At 36.0% G+C, this 24,682-nt stretch overlaps 1 protein-coding gene across 1 annotated transcript in view; it reads right to left on the bottom strand.

Moving 5' to 3' along the window:
- Positions 1–24,682, bottom strand: part of MALRD1 (MAM and LDL receptor class A domain containing 1) — an 892,965-nt gene that overhangs the window by 741,874 nt on the left and 126,409 nt on the right. Inside the window, 2 exon segments of the mRNA XM_044678926.1 lie at positions 438–558; positions 8,104–8,277. Of these exon segments, the coding sequence (XP_044534861.1) occupies positions 438–558; positions 8,104–8,277 (295 nt within the window).

The following is a 24,682-nucleotide window of genomic DNA, read 5'->3' as shown; positions in this document are numbered from 1 at the left end:
GGAAGGAGGGAAAGAGAGGAAAGGGAGGAACAGAGGAAGAGAGGGAGGAAGGGAGGAAGGAATAGAGGAATGGAGGAAGGAAGGAAGGAAGGAGGGAGGAAAATGAGGGAGAGAGAAGAGGGAGGGAAAGACGAAGGGAGGAAAAGAAGAAAGAAAGGGAAAGAGAAAAAGGAAAGGATGAAGGGAAGAAAGGAGGAGGGTAAGAAGAGAAGAAATCAGTTACATAACAACTCTTTAAAATGCTGATGTTAAGAAGTAGACCTAAGCCTTTATAAAGCATATTATAAACAACATTTCCCTTCACTGAAATTGTTACTTGACAATAGAAGATCTAAATCAGTGTAACAATAAGATATGTAATCATGAGATTTTCGTGCATTTTTTCTTTATTGTCAACTAGGTCTAAATGGTTGTAGTAACAGGAATGAAATACTTGCCTTCTCTTTTGCTGTGTGTGCTTGAAAGTGACTTGAAAGAAATGCCACAATCTGGAGTTATGCTGATGTCATCTATGGCAACTGTGGCATTTTCTGAAAAAATGGTGGCTTGTAAAATGACCTGTTATGGCAAAGAAACAAAATTTATTTATTTCCCCAAAAATGCATTTTAGGAAAATTCCCAGTATGGGAAGTGACAGCCTTTTGCATCTACTCCCTTTTTCCCTTTCTGGAAATTCTTCTAGGAACACAGAGACCCAGTCCCACATTGAGAAGGCCAGAAATGCTTTGACAGCAAGTTAGGTCACCTTCATAACTTAGATAACCTTGTTTCAAATAAAAATAGTAACATTCATCACATCTGAAGGGATAGCTTCCCATTGGAACCATTAAGAGTGATATGCATTGTAAATGAGCTACTTCTGGTAATCAACTGTGGTGGTTTACAACTCAATTTAATTGAGGCATGAATTAATTTGTAATGGGCCTGCTGAAGGCACTGGTACATTTCCATACAGGAATATGTAAATACATACATATATATTTGTAGATATACATACATAAACACACTTAGAAAGATATATAACACAAACACTAACCCCACAGTCACTCATTAATAAAATTCATATTCTAAAACAACCTTCAGCCAGAGATTTAAATGCAATTAAATCTAACACTGTTATCAATGACTGATGTGATTTTTCAACATATTATACATGTAGAAACTGTCTTCAAAATAATAACTTCTGATGCAATTTTACTATCATCTCAGGCAAATGAAGATAGAAAAGGAACCCTGGAACCAGGAAAATCTGGATCCAAGTATCACTTCGGATATTGTGTGTGCGACCCTAGAACGGCACAACTTCTCAGCTCTCTAAGCAACTCAGTCTTAAAGACTCTTTACAAATTGCAGCAAAAGTACTGCCCTGCCCTGGAAGAGGCATGAAATCACAAGTGCGATCCCCCTCTCTATTCCGGAGTTAAATCATGAAAGAAATGAACAATAGCTCAAAGAGCACAAGCAGTGACTTCAGAAGCATTTCTGGAGAAAGAGGTTCACCATATAGTCAAATCACCACACAGCGGGGAAATTCATTTTAGGTATCTTTTTACATCCGATACAATTTGCCAATCCCCTAAGTCACTGCCTCTATTGCAGAAAAAAAAATATAAAACTGGTTGGACATGAGTATCGCCTGACTTTTTCATATACAGATTTGGCCTGAACAAATTCTTCTTCACACCACCTAGAAGGCTATACCTTTGACACTGAGACACAACTCTGCAGGCAAAACAAAGAGAAAGTTTCTGTAATTGACTTTAAATTAATTTAATTTAAATTGTTAAAAATCCACTAATAATTAACAAATTAGTTAATTTAACTTAAATTAAATTGACCTTCACTATTCATTGTGTAAGAGGTACACAAGACTTGTCAGAGAAGGGTGAAGAAATGCAAACTATGGCCATTGACCAATAATGTGTGTCCCAAAAGGGCAAGGCAAAGCCAGAGTCACTCTCCAAAATTTATAGAGAATCAGGGTAAAATAATAGAACAGGCACTAGAACTCTGACAGAGATAGATCTCACCCAGCCTGGAAACAACTATTTGGGAAGCAGCCCGCCCCTCATGATAAACATTCATAACAAGTGATTCTCATCAGTTGACTTGAATATGAACACTTTATATCATTTTGTCCAATTTTTCAGGATTCCTTTTGGGGTTTTCTCAATAAAGACACTGGAGTGGTTTGCCAACAAACCAGTCCACCCGAAGGACTAATATTCCAGATTCACCTGGCATCCTCAGCTCATATTTTCACATTCCAAGAAAGTCATTTTGCCTGTTGACTTTTGTTCTTGTCCAGACACAATGTCTCTGTGTTTTTGAGAATAAAAAGATCACAATTCAGTGGACTGATGCAGTCAGATTAGCACTGATGGTACCAGCAAGGTGGCCATCTTAGAAGTCTTGATAATCATTTTTGAAAATCATTATTTATTTGTACCCGAATGTTGTTATGAGTGTATCCTGATAGCTCAGGTTTAAGTGACTGGATTTTTTTTAACATTCTTGGCAAATTATTATCAACTCTTGTTATGAAAGGATAATTTTTTTTCACATTGTAGTTTATTTACAGAAAACCTTGTTTTCGTATTTTTAAAGTTTGCTGCAAATAAGCAATTACTCTACTTACTTGATTCTTTCCTTTGTCAACATCTCAAACTCCTTTTATTACTATTTTCCTGCAGCTTTCAAGTATATTATGCAAAGCCAAATACAATCATTTTTTCTGCTCTAAGGGAGGCTTGAAAGGGAAACAGCTCTGTTCAGATTGGTGTTCTGCATCAATCTGAGAACACTGTTTTCTTCCCAGAATGGAAGCCAAAAAACTAATTGGAGCATAGGAGAATTTTGTGCCTCTCCTGAGTTGGTTTTTACTGTGTAGCAATATTACGTTCTTGAAGGAAATTGCCAAAAAGGTCCAGCTACTCATATTTCAACGTCAGCCTTTCAAAGTCAGTTTTTTATAAAAAATGGAGGTTATCCACAACTTTTCCCCTGTATTAATATGGCTAATACTGTTAACTATTTATTTAATTATAATATTTTTGTCTTTAAATACAATACTAAATTTGTGTCTTTAAATACAATGCTAAATATTTAAAATGAAATGAGGTAAAACAAATCAGCCTCTTCCCTCCCTCCTACCTCTCCATTACAGGAGAAGCAGTCTGACATAGAACACTGACCTCAGGGTAGAGTTGTTTGCTGGTCCTGCCTCTGCCACAAACAGACAGTGTGACCCTGGGCAAGTTTCCTAACCTCTTAGGATTCCATAAAACTTTATAAACCTTTATAAGTAGCTAAGAAGATCCAAGCTGTATTGGTAGAGGAAGTTCTAGTACCATAATCTCCATATATCAATAAAATCATGTTGGTCCCTCAGAAAAAAAATGTGTGGATGTTTGGCAGATGGGGCACTTAATCTCTAAAATGTTTTGGTTGCCAATCAATTCTCATCTCAAGGCATGAGATAATAAGTGGAAAGAGGGCCAGACTTGGTATCAGGAAGACATCTTCCTGAGTGCAAATCTAGCCTCAGACTCTTAGTAGCTGTGTGACCCTGGGCAAGTCATTTAACCCTGTTTCCTTCAGTTTTGTCATTTGTAAAATGAGCTGAAGAAGAAATGGAAAAAACATTTCATTATTTGTGCCAAGAAAATCCCAAATGGAGTGACAAAGAGTTGGACATGACTGAACAACAACAATAATTCATGATTTTAATCAATAAAATCAACTAGAATTATTGAGTTCAAACTAAAGACAGTTCTTTTGACAGGAACTTAATCGATCAATCAACACATTTTTTCAATGAATTTACTTTGAGTCACAGGAAAGATGCCTCAGAAAAAAGGCACAATAGAAAGGAGGAAAAGCTTCTACTTTCAGAGATTCAGAATGGAATTTAAAAATTAAATCAAGCTTAGATGGCTCAGATTCCCAAAACAAGAATTATATTTACATGTTTAAAGTTTAGAACTCCCGTTTGTTATTCTGAATTTTAAGTAGATGCAATGATTACTTCGTTTTTCATCTTTGGGAAAATGAGCACTGATTTTCCAAAGAAATTCTCAACAGACTGTTAGCCTTTGGTTCTATCAGAATTATTTAGATAAATTGCTTTTGAGAGGAAGAAAGAGAAATGGAGAGAGAAGAGAAAAAAAGAGAAAAAGAAAGACTATGAGAGCAGAAAGGGAAGAAAATAGGAATAGAATGATCTTTTTATAGCTAAATAAAGAGGCCACTGGTTATAGTGAATACTGTAGAAGGATTGCCTTACAGTATAAATTTTAATGAAGGCCCAGAATCAGATCACAAATAACAAAGCCACTTCAGAATGTATTTTCACTCTTGCACTATAAATTCTAACTTTCCTTGGAATTTTCGAGGGATGTCAAGAAATGAATATTAATTGTAATTATTGACTCCAGTAAGTACTTGACACCTAGCATCAGTCATTAGTATAGAAAATTAAGCATAAGTGTCAAATTTATTGTTTTATATGAAACATTATTCATAACAATAGTAAATCTGAAAGGAACCTAGATAAATATGGTACAGATGTGAGACTCTAAAGATGTGAGGCTATAAAAAAATGCAGTGTTCAGAAGGCATTTGGAAATATTAAAAATCACAGATCGTCAATCAAGAAATATTTGAGTGGGACACTGGGATTATACTGGCAAATAGAGAATGCCGGTCATATGCCCTCAAGAGCTTATAGTCTGGCAATCAAGGATGCTTGAGAACTCATAGGATCTCTCATTTAGAAAGTTAGAAAGGACATGAGAGGACACTAAGTCTAACGTCCTCAGCTTAAGGATGGGGAAATTGAGATGACAATGGACTTGCTGTAGAGAAAAAGACACTAAGCAACCGAGAAAAGATTTGAATCAAAGCCCTCTGATTCCAAATCTAGCACACTTCCTACTATTCCACTAATATATTTCACAATTACATTTTTCACGAGGACATTGTCCTATCACATCACACTTCTGTTGCTGTACCCTGTAAACAGTTTTTTTTCTGAAACCATGACTTAAGCATTGAGTTTTGGAATTCCCATCCTCTGGTCAGACTCTCCTGATTAATAAGAGACTATTATAGCTAGCCAGACACAGACGTAAGTCTTTGTTCGGTCTCCTCTGATCCTCTGATAATTATAAGAAAATTAACAATGTTATTGTCTCTGGTCAAGGCACCGCAATTACATCTTGTCATTTCCTAAACCAAAACATTCTTCCATAGTTATCTGCCCCCTATATGTACAATTGTGTTATTGCTGTCCAATAATTTTTCATATGCATCTGACTCTTCATGAACACATTTAGGGTTTTCTTGGCGCAGATAATGAATTGGTTTCCAATTTCCTTCTCCAGATCATTTTACATATGAGGAAACTGAGGCAAAGAGGGTTAAATCACTTGCCCAGGGTCATTCATTCATGCAGAAAAAGGACTCTTCCTGATTCCAGGACTGCACTCTCTGCAAGAGGACTAGAATGCCCTTCCGATTGAAAAGCAAAGTTTTGAAGGTAGGGATTGTCTCTCTTCTGTATTTGTATGCTCCCAAAATTTAGTTTAGTGCCTAATATGGGCTTAACAGATAATTTTTCATTCATTCCTTCACTTTTAATTTTCCTTAAGTTCAGTAAATGAGAAATCTGAAATTTATAATTGGATTAACTAATATCATTACTGATAAACTTAGAGCTCTTTTGTAAAAATAAAATAATAAAAAATAATTTCTATAAATATGTCAAAACATGGAAACTTTCTTAACTATAACTACTAGAATAAATAAGAAAAACTCCAAAGATTTCCCAATATTCTTCTTTCTCCTAATAAATTGAAGAAACATGAAATTCTCTACCTGTTGTTTTTCTTGACATGAGGAATGATAGGTTCTTGCAAATCATCAGTTTGACTTTTAAATAACCAAACATTCAAGGATAGCCCATTAGAGACCAGCTAGTGCCTCAGCACTTTAAAATTACCAGGCTGAAAGAGGTTGACCTTAAAGTCTTCCTTCACATTAGTCTGCTATGACTAAACACCCAGCATATTGTTTTATTATAATAAGCCCATGTGCTTACAACTCATGGATTTTAGAGGTCAGAAAGGGTGAGTTCAGAAGGACATATAATTTGGAAGCATACAGGCACTTAAATACATTTTGATATTTTAAAATCTCAGAATAGGATAAATTTCTGATAAATAAAACAGTTCTAAAATAACTTGCAACTAAAATCATTAGGAATTTAATTCTCTTAAACATTGTGAAGCAGCAATCTGGACTAATCCCAGAGGTATTCTGAGTGGATTGAAAGAATCAGATTAGCCAAGAGCCATCCTCAGATGAGAAGCCTCTTGATAAAGCAATTCCAAGATTTTTGAAGAATTAAGAATGTCATTAATATTGAGACCAAATTTTTAGGACAAAATTGATTTTTTCTTCAATTAAAAAATAAATCAAAATTCTGGAATGGCTCCCCCGCTGGCCCAGTCTATTGTAAAAGGCTTTTTAGAAAGAAAATCATTGGTTTAGCATGGCAGAATTTTTCCTATATGATTAAATAGTTTTAAGACATATTCTGGTGCCACATTATGTAGTGGGAATGACCCCAGGTTCTCAAAGACTAAATCAGCATTTTCTAGATGAGCAATCCTACGCAAGTCACTTAATCCTAATTGTATAGCCCTTTCCTCTTTTCTGTCTTAGAAATTATAATAAAGCCAAAAAGGTCTTTAAGTAGAGGTTCTAGGTATCTTTCGAAGCAGATGGTTATATAGTGGACAGATCTCAGGACTTTGAATTAGGAAGACTTCAGTTCAATTCTAGCCTCAGACACTTTATAGTTGTGTGATCCTGGGTAAGTAAGAATTAGGACTTTTCACCTAATATCAGTTCCTTCTCTCAATATCTATAAAGCTCAATAATACTTTTTGCGTAAAATAGAATGTTTTCCAAACTATTTCTCCCTCTCACACTCCTCATGACCTCTCTCTCAATCTCATACCTATTATGCTCCTTGATACTAATATTTTGAGGGTACAAACTGCTTATTCTTTTCTTTGAATAGCCAGTACCTAGCACAATGTCTAGTACGTGATTAGGGGATGGGGAGGGTTAGTGAATACTCACTGAATCCTCCCAACATGATCTAGGAAGGTAGTTATTTTTTTTAATTTTAGTAAACATAGAAAATAAATTTCTCATATAATAAATATTTAATGAATAGAATATTGGTCATATGCATTAAATATATTACAACAATCTATGGTTTTCTTGGTAACATCGTCCTTTTCGGAGGCAAATCACAGCCCTCTCTGACTTGGTAGATACTGTCCACTCCTCGAATTATCATAATCTAAAGATTCATTACCTTGAATTGTTAAGTCTTTTGAAGCCAGCCCAGGGTGGTCCTTGGACAATAAATGCAAAAAATCCCTTAGTTAGCCCCTACCTTTCATACTTAGTAGGGCTAATAAAGCTTTAGCTCCATTGATAGGATCTTCAATAATACCAGGTCAAGCTCATACAATGTGAGGCATGATGTGAGGAATCCAAGGTGCACTTGCTTTATACCCTATCATCCTTGATAAGTCTTTCTTTTCTACAAATCATCTTTCATATACATTTCAGAAAAAATCTTCTATTTTTTTATTTTTATTTTTTAGAAAAATTTTTCCATGGTTACATGATTCATGTTCTTCCCCCACCCCCAACCCCCAGTAGCTGACATGCATTTCTACTGGTTTCTTCATGTGTTATCGATCAAGACCTATTTCTATATTATTGATAAATTGATTATTGATATTATTGATTTAGAAGAAAAAATCTTCTAAACACACCATCTTGATTGTATCATTCTCCAGCATACAAATCTTTAAAAACTCCCCATCCATTGATGTTCTACACTTTAGTGTGACACATTGGTAGTTCATATACAATAAAAGACCACATTTATGGATGGAAGGTTACTGGATGGATGGATGAGTGGATACTGTAGTAAATTTTATCGCACAAAAATCTGGCAACACATATAACCACATGAAATAAACTACTTTGATTGCATTTATTTTTTTCTCTTCTTACCTGAAAAGGTAGAAATGATTTTCCAGACACAGGATACACAGATATATTTGCTCGTGTCCACTGAGATTTGGAGACTTCCAGAAGGTCACTTTGCTTCTCTAACTCACCATCTAGGGATGTCCTTGTAAAAACTGAGAGCTGTGAATTCTGGGACAAATGATACCAAAACCGTACCTGTTGAAAAAAAAATTAAGGAAATAGAGAAAAGGTCATATCGTGTATCAATCATGGTAGCCCTCATCTGTAATGCTTGTTACTAGAGATGCTGAGGCTGGTGGCTCACTTGTGCTCAGGAATTCTGAACAGCAATAGAACTAAAGCTTATGAAGAGCCCATACTAAATAAGGTCCCACTATGGTGAGTCTCTGGGAGTATGTGATTGGAAGGACCATTAATCTGCCTAACAATGGGTGAACTGACCCAAGTTGCAAACAGCAGGTCAAAGATTTCATGCTGATCAGTTGAGGGATCTGATCTACGAATGGCCACTGCATTTCAATACTTGGTAAGATAGAGAAAAGGAGAAGGCCAAGAGGAGAAAACGAAGAGGAGAAAGAAATGAAGAAGAGAGAGGATAAGAAGGATCTTGAAAGATGGGTACGACTGAAATAGGCACAGATGTTGAGGGAATATATATCAATGATAGAAAACTGTGAAGAGTGATAGAAAATTAATAACAGAAAGTGTACACAGTAGGATGAAATAGCATACATGTGGAATTTTATGTGAAAAGAGACTGGAGAAAATGATTGTCTTGAAGTTGATCTGCTAGATAACTGATGAGGAGTTATTGGAGGCTTATAAGCAGGGGAGTGAAGTGCTCAGAGATGGACCATTAAAAGAATAACCTGACAGTGATGTGAAACAGAGACTGGAGAACAGAAGAGTAGAAGGACAAGAGTCAGGGGAAACATTTAGAATGATGCCTAAATAACTCAGGAAAAGGCTAATGAGGGGATGCTCTAGGATGACAATGAACAGAGGGAATGGAAAGGAAAAAGATGAAAAAAATTATTATGGAGGAACAATCAATAGAAAGAAATATTGTGATAAAACTCATTTTCAAATCCAGCAGGTTTGGAAGGAATCTGGGTAGGCAATGATAAAGGAAAAGGAAAAATCAAAAATGTTCGACTGAGATATTGAGCCCAAATAATTGCAAAAATTGAAGTATTGCTGACATGAAAAGGGAACTCAAGATAGAGAGCAGTTTTGAGAAAACCTGTGTTCAAAATACCAGCAGGATAATCAGTTGTCCAGTTGGATGACATTTAATAATTGCTTAAGTTCGTAGAGAGACTGTCTAGGCTCAGTGGATTGGCAACTAGCCTTGGAAGACCTGTGTCCCAGTCTTACCTCTGAAATGAGCAGATCACTTAACTTCTGAGGGCCCCAGGGAACTTTCTAAAACTAAAAATTGCAAAAAAAACAGAGAATGGCCTACATTAGCAGAGTTCCCTCACCTGGGAATTCTTTATGACAGGGAAATCAGAGCTCTATTACCTGTCACTTAAGTTTATGTAATCCTTTATAGTTAATAAAATACTTTCTTCATACAATTCTGTAAAGTTGGTTGCACAATACTGTTGTGCCCATTTTAAAAAAATACAGAAACTTTGGCTAGGGTGAATCATGTGACTAGCTCAGAACCATGCAGGTAATAATGAGTGGCAGAATTGGGAGTTAAAACATGGGTGTTCTGACTCAGAGTCTAATATTCTTCCCTCTCCATCAACTCTGCAGCTGAAATTGCAGGTCCCAAAAGTCTAGAGCAGTGATTCCCAAAGTGGGTGCCACCACCCCCTGGTGGGTGCTACATGATCCAGGGGGCAATGATGGCCATAGGTGCATTTGGGGGTGGTGAATAACTGTAAGGGGGTGGTGATAGTATGTGACAGGGAGCACTAAGTAATATTTTTTCTGGAAAGGGGGCGGTAAGCCAAAAAAGTTTGGGAACCACTGATCTAGAAGAACGGTTGGAATTTGAGTCAGAGAATTCAGTCACCTTATATGACTGTGAGAGCTGAAGCCATGTTAGATTAGGGATTTGAGAAATGAGCTGTTTCTTGGGGAAAGTCTCAGTTGAGGAAGTGGGAGGAAAAAAAGCCAGCAAAAGAGAAGCCAGAAGAACAGGAAGAAAAGCAGATTATTTAGGAGTTACAGAAGAAAAGGAAGGGAAAAATAAGAAGGGGGTTGGTACTGTCAAATACTGAAGAAGAAAAAAAAACCAGAAATTCTATTGGATTCTTCTCTTGAATACAAGCATGACAGGGAGGGGAGAGGGAGAGAGACATACAGACACAGAGAGACAGACAAAGACAGACACAGACAGAGACAGACAAAGACAGAGTAATACACTAAAGAGTATACATTAAAAAATGTATACTCTTTAGTGTATTACTGGGAAAATCTACACATCAACAAGAGGATAGCCATTTGCTATATTACACTGTTCCCATGAAGGTGGCCCAGAATTTTTCTTCCCTGGACTCCTGTCAAGCAGGTTCCTAGGCATGGGTTTAAAGATCTGAATAGATCATTTATTGGACAGCTATTTCCTTCTATGAAGAAAGTATGGAAATGAGCAACCTGCTCCAACTTGATATTTCAAAAAGTTTTTCAATTTTCAAATAGACTATGTCTCAAAGTCTTAGGTTGCCTTTAATCTTTAACTATTTCAGAAGTAAAACTGCTACGAATATTTTAAAAATTTAGGGAAATTATTTACTATCTTAAAAATAACAATTTGCTTCCTAAAAATTCCTTGATCCTCCAAGTTGATTTCTGGCCTTTGCAAAAACTCATCCGTTGTTACTCATTGACTGAAAGGATTATATCTGTAATCCTAACCTGAAGATCATCCAAAGAATGAACTTTTGATGCTTACAGGACAGTTTTGACACAACTGTACAAGAAAAAAACTAATAGAAATAGATAAGATTCCTGAAATGGTCAAGGATTTCCTGTGTCAATGCACTGCTCTGAGAAACTGTCACACAGAATGCCTAATGGCAGGATATCATGAATTTAAAAATGTTAAATATAAACATAATAAATGCCAAAATATAATAGAAATGCAGGCGATGAGTGATGTATCTATAAGCATTTATACTTTGAAGCGAATTCTTAACTGTACTAAGATTTCTGGTACACCCTGCATATTCACATCTATTGTGTACAAATTTTTATTTGAACAATTTTCACTTGTTTTGATTTATTCATTACAGAAATTGCAAGGCTTATATCATACAGTGTATTTGTTCTTTATCCCTCATATAATCATAGCCACTATAGGTATCAAGGAACTTGGGTTATCAGGAGGGCACAAGGTACACTGGGAAAAAAAAATTATAGATTTAGAATGACAGGACCCAGACGTAAATCATGACCCTGAGTCACATTCAGTGTGACTCTCACCAAATTATATAGTCTCTCTTGGCAGTGTTCTCATCTATAGAATGAAGAGTTGGATTTAAATGTGTCTCTAAGGTCCCATTCAGTGATAAATCTCCGATCCTATGACATGTGCTAATAGTAGATATGTCACTCTATCCAGAATCAAAAAACCTACGTTTAAATTCTCCCTCATATTCTTGTTAGCTATAGAAACTTTCTCAAGTTACTTAGCTTCTCTAGTACTCAAATTCCTCTTCTATAAAAATGACAAGATTGGAAAAGAGGATGTCCAAAGCCACTTCGAACTCTACTTCTATGATGCTTTGATCTTACTACTTTATTCTCCATGGAGCTTGCAGCCCACCAAGGAACAGATGCATATCACTGCTGAGTCATTTCAGTTGTGTCCAACTTTTCAATCCCTCATTTGGGATTTTTTTGGCAAAGATAATGGAGTGGTTTGCTATTGCTTCTCCAGATTATTTTACAGATGATGGAAAATTGAAGCGGAGATAAGTGATTTGCCCAAGGTCATATCAAATAACTGTCCAAGACCAGATTTGAACTCAGGAAGACTCATCATCCTAACTTTAACCACTTTATCTCCTCACTGCCCAAGAGATCGATGAACACATATTTAAAACCCACCCAAATTTTGTTAATCCTTGAAGGGACCCATAAAACAATTTTTTGGCTTCTTTGAAGAATTGGAAAAATATGAGCTTTTTACTTAGTCTTGTTTTTCTTTTTTTAATTAATTAATTGTTTGATACATTAAATTTCCCAGGTATCTATCCTCACACTAGAAAAGGCATCATTTAACCCAAAAAAGGATATATGAAACTATGCCTTATTTTTTCCTATTGATCAGGTTTTTCTCTGGAAGTAGACATATACAAGTTATTCTTCAACCAATATTTTTGTTCTACACACAATGTTCTCTTGGTTCTGCACATTGTACTCTTTATGATTTCATTTAGGTTTTTTCATATTTAAAAAATTAGCATGCTCATCATTTCTTAGAATGCAGAAGTAATCCATCACAATCATACACCACAATTTGTTTAGCCTTTCCCCAATTGATGGGCATCTCCTCAACTTCCATTCTTTGCCACCACACAGAGAATGGCTATAAATATTTTAGAACATATATATTTTTTTATTTTTTCTCTGATCACCTTAGAAAACCAACCTAATGTGGCATTGTTGGATTAAAGAGCATTCAGTTTTATCATTCTTTGGGCAAAATTCCAGATTGCTCTCCAAAATGGTTGGATCAGTTCACAATTCTGCCAATAGTATATTAGTGGAACCCGTAAAACCTTAAGCATTACCTCTAAGAATACCCAAACATTCCCTTACCGGAATTCCTTGCACATCTCCCTAATCCTACCCCAATACTAGAGACCGTCTTCCCATCCTATACTTATGTTACTAACAATATACTATGATCACAGTAATGAAGTCCCCTTTTTTAGAGTAAGAAAACCTTCAGTGAGCTTTCTCTTCACCCTCTTAATATCCATACTTACCAGCCCCCCTAATATAAAGAACAGTTATCAAAGATAACAAAACCTTCAAGTTTTGTGCCTTTGCAGTGAAGAAAAAGTTACAGGAAAGTCCCTGGAACAGAAGTCATTAGCTAGTACAATGTAGGTCATACCACTGTGATACAATCCAGATTTAGGGCTGAAAGAGAACTTGGAGGCTATCTCTTTCAACCTCTTCATTTTACTGATGAGGAAATTGAGGGTAAGAGAGGTTAAGTGACTTTCCCAAAGTCACTTCTTACTTCTCTGCTATCTGGTCTTCCTATAACTTTTTAGCTGAACATGCTGCACGGACATGATTTCAACATATTGAATTGAGAAAATGGCTATCTCATCTTCCCACGATTGCCACCAAGATTCAAAGTTGCAAACAAAACCAAGAGCTGAAAAAAGAAAGACTGGCAGGAATAGAACTCTTTTCTAAAGGCATAGAGGGGGTCCATTTCAGGTGCCCTGGGTTTTCATATCCTTTTCCTTTGTTTCCTTCATCCTTAAGCAGCTATCCCTTTATTTTTGTAGCTTTGTTCTTTTCTAGGTCCCCTGTTAATAACCCTGCAGGAAACCAGTTCAGAGTCGATGAAAGCTGCCGATCTCAAACTTGCTCCCTTTTCTTAATATTTCAGCTTGAGATAATATTAATTTACTTTAAAATATCATTTTTAAGGTTCACGAAGTACTTTCCTCTTTCCAATCCTGAGAGGTAGATAGGGCAAGTATTATTATCCCTATAAAATACTCACTGTGGAAATGAAACTTGGGAATGGTAAGTGACTCTTCAAGGGTTTCTACCAGAGTCAAAACATAAAACCAGATCTTTCCTCGTCCAAGTCTGTTTCAAGTACTTCATCTTACATTCGACTTTTATTCTCAATTTTCACATTAGCCATATCTTTGCCACCAAATGAGCACATTCCCTGCCCAACTTTGGACTGACCTAGCTTTACATGTTTTATTGCAAGTTTCAACTTTCACATTTGTGAAGAACCCAGGATCAAAATGGTTGTTCCTTAATTAAAATATTGTAAAAAGATTTAATTAGTACTCCCTAATGACAATTAAATTTTAGCTCCCTACTGTAAATTACAACATGTACCAAGATTGTTAATATGCACTAGCAAGCACTCAAAAGTGAGTTGTACAGGAGAAGAGCAAGCCCCACCTGGATTCTAAGCTGTCAAGCTGTCATTCACTACATACCCATCACCAGGTTACTTTAATCATGTATTAGGAGCAAGTACCAATGGGATCCAGGCTGAGCTGGTAAGGATATTAAAATTTATATTTAATTTACCATTTTTACAAGATTTGAATAATTAAAGATTTGAAGGGAGTTATTTTTTTCTTCTTGTGGGGTTGATAAAATCCCCATATTTCATGAAAATATAGCTTTCAAATAAAAAATAAACTAAACTGAAATGTTATTTGACTCTACTGTGATATTGTTTAGGTCATTTAAAAAATCAGTAGTCTGTTTTAAAAATTCTATACATATATGTATGATTGTCCCCCTACTAATTTTTAAGTAGCTTTTAGGTGGATACTATATAGGTGGCTTAATTACCTATATAACATTTGGCAAAACGATTAACTTTTCTGAACCTCAGTTTCTTAATATAATGAAGGAAAGACATTATATGATTTTGAAGATCCTTTCCAAATCTAAATCTATGAAATTTTTATTCTACATTTTGATCATTTCCATACTTACCTAATGCTTTACATAGTAAATATTCAGCAAATACAAATATAATGAATGAATTAATGAATGAATGAAGAAATCTTTGACAAAGTGCAACTTTAGTATAAATTCAATTAAAATACAATATCTCCACCTGCCTTTAGTCCTGGTCCTTTAAAATTGATTCAAAACCAAGTTGTAAATGTCTTCAAATATATTTAGCTAAGACATACGAGAATCTAAGGTGCCAAAGTCCAACAACATTCTTTTATTTTACCATTCTCTTCCCTACACTTTCTGCTTGAGAAAGATTAAGAATAAATTTCAAAAAGCTGTTTCCAAATGACTCCACATCCTTTAGAAAGTTTCCCTTTGGGAGCAGCTAGGTGGCTCTGTGGATTGAGAGCAAGGTCTAGAGACAAGAGGTCTTGGGTTCAAATCTGGCCTCAGACACTTCCTGGCTATGTGACCCTGGGGAAAGTATGTAACACCCATGTATAGCCCTTAGTGCTCTTCTGCCTTGGAACTAATACACAGCATTGATTCTAAGACCAATGAGAAAGGAAGGAAGGAAGGAAGGAAGGAAGGAAGGAAGGAAACTTCCCTCTATCCTCTTGTCTTGCCACTTTTATGCCACAATTCAAAACCCAATTCATGACTGTTTCAAAAAAGTATATTCTCTAAATAATGTAAAAGAGGTATGGACATAACTAACTTATATCTCTGCCTCTCCCTCTCTCCCCCTTTACTCCCTGTGAGTAACCAGCATAAATGAATGCAAAAATACTTATTTTTATTTATTTTTATTTTTATTTATTTATTTTAATTATTAATTTATTCAGCACCTACTTTGTACCATTTGTTTCAATATTAATCATCTATTATATGCAAGACACCACACAGTAAGTACATATGTATATGTTATCTACTTCTATAGAGCATCTGTAGCCAAAGGGCAACATTAATTAATGATCATCTCCTCTTCCTGAAGATGGTAATCTTGTTTGTTGATGGAAAAACTATTTTATCCATATTTTAAATTCTGTAGATCTCAAAGGAATTAACACACACCCCACACCACTTCTAAATCTAAGACAATAGTCCATACAGTTGCCTCTGTTAAAAGAATGACTTTCTTTAACATTTTCCTAAAGAGTAACAAGAGTTTCAAAGACAAGGATCAGTTAAGAACCCTGATATAAAATCAGGGACCAGAGACTATCTTCCACAGCCTCACATGAATGCCTAGGAGAATTTCATTTATGTAAGCACCCATTCAGTGAGCCCTCAAGAATTATTGAAGATGTAAGTTAACTTTTATTACTGGACCTGCTTATATGATTTCTAGATGACTCAGCTCATATGGGAAAACTCCCTCACTCAAGAAATATTTGGAGAATACCCTCCAAAGACAGAACGCAGATTATTACTTACTTGAAGGAAGGGATGATTATTTTTACTGTTGTATGCCCAATACACCTATTCTTTCAAAAAGTAAAAATAGCTGAACTTAGAATCTTAGTATGATAATTTTTTTAAAGAAACCTGCCTACATAGTTCTCTTCTTCCACCCTCTTCCTGCTGAGGCCACATCTCAGATGAACTCATCCCCAACTAATCCCCACTGCTTTCTCTTCTAGTCAAAAGCGACCTCTTGGTGTCCCAGGGTTTTGATCTCCCCACAAGAGAATGGTGTCCTCGGATCTCTCCCAGATGAGACATTGTGTCCTGAGATGCCAAGTCTCTTTTCTTCCTCTCTCAAATTAATTTTTCGTATTTCTTCCTCTAGATATGTTTTGTGGCACTTATCTTGAATATAAGGGCTGTAAGTTCAAGTTTTTCATTGGTGATAGGATAATAAGCATCTATTATTATTGTATAATACTATATTCCTGTCATTGTGCTGATAGTTTTCTTTTTTATTTTCTACATATAATATAATATAAAAGATAACAATATTATATATGTATAATTTGTTATAAATATATATTATAATAGATATGCTTCTTTAAGAGAAATAAAATCTCACATTAACTATGTCCAAAAATCAGTTTCATTCTTTTTTCCCTCCTTTCCACTACTCCCCAGGTAATATAATATAGGTTGTGTGTATGTTATCACATATTTCCATATTCTTCAGGCAAGAGAAGATACATATTTCTTACACAGAGAAAAATTAATGGAAGAAATAGTGAAGAATGGTACTTTATCTGCATTCAGACTCTGTTCCTTCTATAGCAGTGGATACCCTTTTTCATTATGAGTCTCTTCGAGTTGTCCTGGATCCTTGCCTTGTTCATAATATTAAGTCACACAAATCATCATACTTTATTGTAATTGTGTTCAGCATTCTCCTGGTTTTGCTCACTTCCCTTTGCATATGCCTTTCCAGTTTTGTTTTGTTTTGTTGTTATGATTTTGTTTGTCACTTCTGATGGCACAATAATATTCCATTACATCATATACCACAGCTTGTTCAGCCATTCCACATGGATGGATATCCCCTTAGTTTCTAGTTCTTTGCCATCACAAAAGAGCAGCTATAAATATTTTAGATCATATAATTCTTTTCTCTTTTCTTTGATCACTTTAGGATACAAACTAATAGTGGCAAATCCTAGGTCAAAGGATATAATTTGTCCGTTCTTATCTATATTCTTCCACAATTCCTCTATAGAAGTTCCATTAACATGCTAAAAGCTACTCTCCTAGATCATACATCATTGGCTATTATTAAAGTACTTGGACTATTTATTTGTTTTCCTTCCCACTCCACAAATAATCAATTCATTTCCTCTTTTGATCATAATTTTTTTTCATCGATAGCTCTTAAACCATACCTTGAATACATGGTACAGTAAAGCAAGTGCTAGACCTAGAGTCAGAGGAACTGGATTCAAAACACAGTCTCTGCTATTTATTACTTGTGTGACCTAAGGCAAATTGCTTAGTGTCTTCAGTTTCTTCAAATGTAAAATGAAGGAACAAGACTAAATATCCTCAGATTGCCTTTTATCACAAAAGTTATGATCCCAAGACCCTATAACCATAAGCGATGGCTTATATATACTACTCTGGGGAGCCATTCCCTTCTGAGTCTCTTATAAAGGTTATTCCTCATAGATCATAATATTCCATGATTTGCAACCATGCAACAAGGCCAGAAAACATCTATCTTGAGAATAAAATAATTACTGACTGAGAAGCATACTTTCTTGTCATTATAAAATCTTCATAAGAATGACCTACAGACAGAGGAGAGATCTTGAGTGAAATATTCAAAGAAAAGAAGGTTCTGAAGAGGCTGCCATGTCTTTAACATCCTACTTTTGGCCAACAGAAGCAGAAAATGAATATGAGATGTTATCATGTCTACCCTTTGTGGGGCACTAAAAAAGAATCTGATTTTGTTAGGGAAATGTAGCTTTAACTGCTTTCTCACAAGAAGACGTTATTATGCATATGTTAAGATCAAACCTGATTTTTTTTGCCAAATGAAGCCTTGGAAACGATTCTCTCTAAAGGGTCCCTGATTATTAATGGGGGAGAGAGAAAGCATAAGCCAAGAAGGTGTGAGCTCAACAATGATAGTCACGATAGTCATGGGAGATTTCTTGCAAAAAAGTCCAAATGGAGGAGAGATTCCCTATAAATGATGAAGTATTCCAGATGTTCCTCTTTATGAATGATATACTGATTGGAACACTCTCCAAAACATTAGAAAATCTGGACAATAAGATCGATGCTAACTCAAAACAAATCTGCCTAACAATGCATACAAGGAAAAGTAATATTTGGCCAATAATCAACTATGCTATGCTGTCATAGGGCTCATTCACCGACTTTGTATATCATTAGATAGATTTGGAAGAGTCACTGCAGAGTGATGGTGAGTTGGACCCAGAATTAAGAGAAGGAAAAGAATAGGCTAAGTTGCATTTGGGAAATGACACAGCTTTAGAATGACTCTATGCTGATCCTCAGAGCAATGAATTGTCTTTTCAATACCAATATTGCATATAATAATAATAGAGTAATAACACTTGAAAGTAGCAAAAGAATCAGCTGCTCAGTAATCTTTATTAAGCCACCACTACAGGCCAGGTACTTTAAGTCCACTCACTGTCTCCTTACAAAATCATAACAATCCTGTTGGTGCTTAATATGTTTCTGTTGAATTGAACTGAAATATTTCTGGCTACCCCAGAAGAAGAAAGGTGCCTTCCATGCCCGAAAAATCTGTGAAAGTCAGTTCTGTATTATACAAGTATAAAATAACTTCTAGATTAAATATATTAGTAGCAATATCGATATCTAAAATGAAAGGGACAAATCTGACCAATAAGGGAGGCGATATAGTAGTAATAGTGATGGTGGTGGTGATAGAGCTCATAACAGGAGTAACACTAGTAATATCTAACATTCATGAGAACTGTATTAAACACTTTATAATTAATAATCTCATTGGATCTTCATAATAATTCTAGGAGGTAGATACTGTTATTATCCATACTTTTATAGATGAGGAGATAAGTCAACAGAGTTTAAGTGCCTTGCCCAGAGTAACACAACTAAGTGTTTAAGACTGATTTGAATTCAAATATGCCCAGAGCTCTATCCTTTGTACCACCCAGCTGTCTCAGTGGATACTATAATGTGAATAATATGATATTTATAATAAAGCACCATATATGCTGAATCAATAAACTGTTGACATTCCATCTAGCAGAGTAACAGTATTTTAGTTTTATCAAAGTGAGAGCTATTTTTTCTTCATCTATATGAAATACAAAAACGTTTTTTATTATGTATGGGCTGATGACTCCATCAAAGATCTACTGAATGCTCCTTTTCTCCCACTCAGGCCTGTTTGGGCTGAACACTCTACCTAGAACATTGGCAGATAATAAGCAAGGCTCCCCTCATTTAGGAATAGCTGAGAACAAAAGGGGACTGATTGTTGCCATTACCCAGACAGTCCCATTTGAAGTTGTTTTCACGCAGGACAAAGAGGTGTTGATTGTCCTGCAATCAATGAGACTAAATGTTACCAAAGGCACAAAGGACCTATTTTTTCCCCTTAGTAACATTCATTGGGATTTTGTAGAATTAAACGAATTCACTGAAATAAAGTTGTTTTTGAGATTTCATAGTACACACAAGAGTGCTCCATTTGACACTCTAGCATCATGGGCAATGGACCCATTGCTCTCCATGAGTGTGGCAATTATATACAGTGTGTATTTATAAATCCATAAGTGTGCATACCAATGGTCATGTCTATTTCTGGGCATATCTTCATTCAGCTACTAAAATCAAGGAAACCTTTTACTCCTTTTATTTAAAAGATTCTTGAGGGGGCAGCTAGGTGGCTCAGTGGATAGAGAACCAGACCTAAGGATGGAAGCTTCGAATCTGACCTCAGACATTTCCTAGCTGTTTAACCCTGAGCAAGTCATTTAATTTCCACTGCTTGGCCCTTACTGCTTTTCTGCCTTGGTACCAACACTTAAAATTGATTCTAAGACGGAAGGTAAGTGTTTAAAGAAGAAAAAAAAACAGATTCTTACAGACAAATAAAATAATCTACTTTCTCCCCAGACTTCGTCTACCAAGTGGCATCATCAGAAAAAAAACCTAGTGAAGAAATACAGAGACTGAACTTGTAGCTATAAAACCATGATCCAATCAGAAGAGACCTCAGATAACTGAATGTTTCATCCATCCAGTTCTGATAAAAGAGAAAGCATTCTTGGCAGCTGAAGAAAACATAGGCTCCTTCTGCAAGGACTTTGCCAAGAGCCATACTACAACCATTGGCTCCAACCTCTAGGGGCAGCTGTACTGCCATGAAATCTCCTCTGTGGATGGAGTTAATTAATACACAGGAGAATTTTCTTGGCCCCTCTCAGATTGCTTCTGCTGAAAACAGAATTTTCCTTCAATTCCAACTGTTGTTTGAATTCAATTTGCCCTTATACAACCACACGGTCTCCAATTAACCAAACTAAAACCCAGCAAACTCATGGTGTTTTAAATGAAAAGGCAAGGCCCTCTGAAAGGCTTAATTTTACTAACCTACCAAATGGGGTGGGATGAAAGAAGTGACATTTGAAAAATGCTTCTAATTATTTCCATGCTTCACCAAAAGTATTATATTTTAAGCTGACCATTTAAAACATTCTACTTTTACTTATCAGTTTTAAAGAATGTTTTCCCTATTATCTTCTAGATAAAATGAGCTGAGTTCTATGACCAACTTACGAAAAAGGAATTAATCAAAATGTCATTAATAAAGGCAGCTTGCTCCCATTTCCCAAGAGTTTTAAATGCAACATTATATTGCTGTCACAGACCCTTGACCTTTGAATGGGTTGCCAAGAACTTCAAGTGGTTTGATAATTTCTGAAAATGTAGACCTATTATCATATTTTAAAGTGAAAAATCTGAAGTTTAAGAAGTTTTAAACTTTTTAATTGTCTTTGCTCATTCCAGGATCCCTCTGTTCTCAAAAGATGTTGGCTATCTCCTTTTACTTTTAAAGCAAAAAAAGCAGCCAATTAGGTTGATGTGTACAAGTGAGAAAATGCAGGAAGCTTCATGTTATCCGTGATTACATATTTTACTTTGTGGATGATGCAATGGGTCACTAAGATCACATCTGAGAGGCAGAATTCTCCTTTTGCTTTCAAAACACAAGCTCTGTTAGTGTCAAGGGCCCAAAAATAGTAGAATATTGCTGAAGCACATTTGAGGAAGTTTGAGCACTTTACAACAGAAGTAAAATAAGGCAAGATAATAATAGGGAAGAAAAGATGAAATGAAGTCTTTAACCTTCCGAATAATGACTTGCAAAGTGCTGGCTGGCCTCCCAAACATGACTGAATTTCCCCATGGTTATTTACTTCTCTGCTTTATTTTTTGTGGGCTTGAGACTACTAAAGCTTATGCAGAAAGAAAATTCCTCTATTGTTTTCCTATCCCTCTCTGAGCCCCCAGCACCCACTGCATTCTTTCCCTTCTTCCCCTTTCCCCATGACTCCCTGCGTTGTTATCAGTCAGGTATTCTCCAAAAAACCTGTTTCCTTGAAAAAGATGGATTTTTAAAGTAGCATCTCTGTACCTCAATTGGCACAAATCAAAGGGGAAAAAATCAGACTTTGAAATTTATCAAAAATCAGCAAATTGCCTCAGTGATTTGAGAAGAAAAAATTACCGTTTGTCATTTCTATGATGTTAATACATTCTACTGTAAAAAGCATCCAGAGCTATACAATTCTGCTACTAATTATGATGATCCATTTAAGTGTGCCGAGTAGAATATTAAAATCCCCTCTGAAAAATACAGTCTGGACTTTAAAAAAATCCTAAAGAAAATTTGCACATTTTGTCAATAATCCATGATCTTAGAGGGTTTTCTAATAGTCTCCATATTCCATGGATGAGAGTTCTGACTGCTTTCCTGGGTATTATACTAATAAAACAGAAATGAGATTGGCTCAGTGTTAGTCCTAGTTGAATAGTAAACCACGGGGGCAGCTGGGTGGCTCAGTGGATTGAGAGCCAGGCCTAGAGATGGGAGGTTCTAGGTTCAAATCTGACCTCAGACACTTCCTAGCTGTGTGACCCTGGGCAAGTCACTTGACCCCCATTGCCTACCCTTACCACTCTTCTGTCTAGGAGCCAATACTCAGTATTGTCTCCAAGACAGAAGGTAAGGGCTTTATTTAAAAAAAAAATACCTTCACAGCCTCTTCTAGCCAAACTTGTGACCCTGGTCAAGTCACTTAATCCTCATTCATTGCCTAGCCCTTGCCACTCTTTTGCTTTGGAATTTGGAGTAATTAAATAAGAATAGTCTTAAATCAGACCTCTTTTGATGAAAACTTGACCAAAGAACACAGAAGAGAACATAGAGATCAATATGCTGGTCTTAACTGTGAGTATCATTGCTCTGGGCAGCAATTGCCTAAAAGTCGTAGAAGGAGACCCCAAACTCAACTCATATTTTTCAGCCTCATGGTTTCATTGGCTTCTACACTCTTTATGTCTCTCTTTTTCATTTGTTTTCACCTCCTTTTCTACTTTTATATGCCTAGCCTTCCTTTGCCAGTTAATGCCATTTGACTGGGCATTATCATGTGAAAGAAATGGTTTCTTAAGGATGCAGTGGTCCTAGTTATTGCAATCCTACACCATCAAAGCTGCCTCGAAGAGTGTTATCAATTATTAATAATAATAGCTGATATTCATATAGCACTTTAAGTTTGCATAGCACTTTACATTGATCAACTGACCATCCAACATGCAATTTCAACAAGAAAGAATATAACTGAAATTTATTTAACTTGTTGCCAGTTGGTTCCGTAAATATAGTGTTACAGGGCTTGGTAAGGTATGGAAAAATGAGTTCAAATCCAGTTTCAAGACACTGACTAATTGCTACCCATATGACCTGAGGCAAGTCACTGAACATCTCTCTGCCTCAGTTTCTCTATTTATAAAATGGAAATAATAGCACTTATCTCATAAGGCTGTTGTAAAGATCAAATGATACTTGTAATTATTTCCTCCCCTTTTACCCCTCCACCTACCCTCCTGCCTTTTCTGTCTCTTCCAATTTAGTCAGTTAGGTTCTTAGTTTCCACTGCAATTCTGCCCCCATTCCTTCAGCACATATCAACATATTCTTATACCTACATTCTTTCTTATCAACTACATTAACCCCTGGAATTGTGTGGTGAAAAGAGCACTATGGGGAATTATGATCTGCTCCAAATTCCTAGCTATGGAACCTTGGTCAAATTCCTTTTTCTCTTCAGTACTTAACATCCTCAAGAACTCTAGTATCATACTCTGTTAAACAAGATAGAATGGTGTGAAATGCCTTAGTTTGCATATGCATTTTTCTCCCAGTCTTCCTTTGCCAGTTAATCAAATATGTGCAAAAACAATCACAAAGAGCCCATTAATTTTATTTTTTAAGAAAAAATATTATTCCTCATTCACTCACCATTCCAATCAAATGCAATCAAATTGCAATCATTGCTAGCAGTTCTCAGTACATGGTATTCCAAGAGCCTATTAATTTTATACCCTCAGCCCTGCTTTGTTCAAGTTCCTACAGGGCAAGCCTTTTGCAATTTGTTCAATGTCCCAAATAGACAAGCTCTACGAATGACAATGGACTTATTAACCACCTCACTTCATATTTTCTAGTTCACAGACAACAAGGAACAAATGTACATTAAGTCCCACCCAAAATGATTCACTCCAGGCTGCCAGATGGCCTAATCCTCCTACCTCCGGGCTATTCCAAGGAAGAATGCCAGTTTCCACCAGAGACCAAAGGTGGTGGTAGTACTGTGGCTTTTAAATGAGGGTCTGCATCTCGAGCACTAATTATTCACAGAACACATGTGCCTGTTGATGGGAAGGGCTGCCCGTCCATCAGGCCTTGCAAAATGATCCTAAAAGCATGTATTCTGAAAACCACCTTCAAAAAGATGCCCCGTGTTCCTTCAAAATCCTTTCAAAGGAAGACTTAGCTCTGATGGCTTGTACACTGCTTGCTGTAGGGGAAAATGACCCAATTACCTAATGAATGTTTTCATCGGATCAAAAGGATGTAATTTTGCTTATCGTTCTGCCCGTCTATAACTTTTTTTTTTTATAATGAGTTGTATCTATTGTTTAGGAAGGACAAATATTAACAGCATGCTCTGATTAGGATGACTGACTGAGAAAGCTAATTACTAGAAGCCCCTGGGTACGTGCATTTTTTACTGGGACTTTTATGCCAAAACATCATCTATTCCCCATACGTTAACAGGTGATATAGAATATGTGATGTGTATTATTAACATATGGTGATAGATCTATATGACATATCTATAAACATATGGTGATATGTGATATGTATATATAAATATATAGGGTGTGTATACATATAAAC

The sequence above is a fragment of the Gracilinanus agilis genome, chromosome 5, assembly GCF_016433145.1.
Source record: "Gracilinanus agilis isolate LMUSP501 chromosome 5, AgileGrace, whole genome shotgun sequence".
Taxonomy (NCBI): domain Eukaryota; kingdom Metazoa; phylum Chordata; class Mammalia; order Didelphimorphia; family Didelphidae; genus Gracilinanus; species Gracilinanus agilis.
Note: the sequence above shows the minus strand (reverse complement) of the source record. Positions and strands in the feature narration are given on the sequence as shown.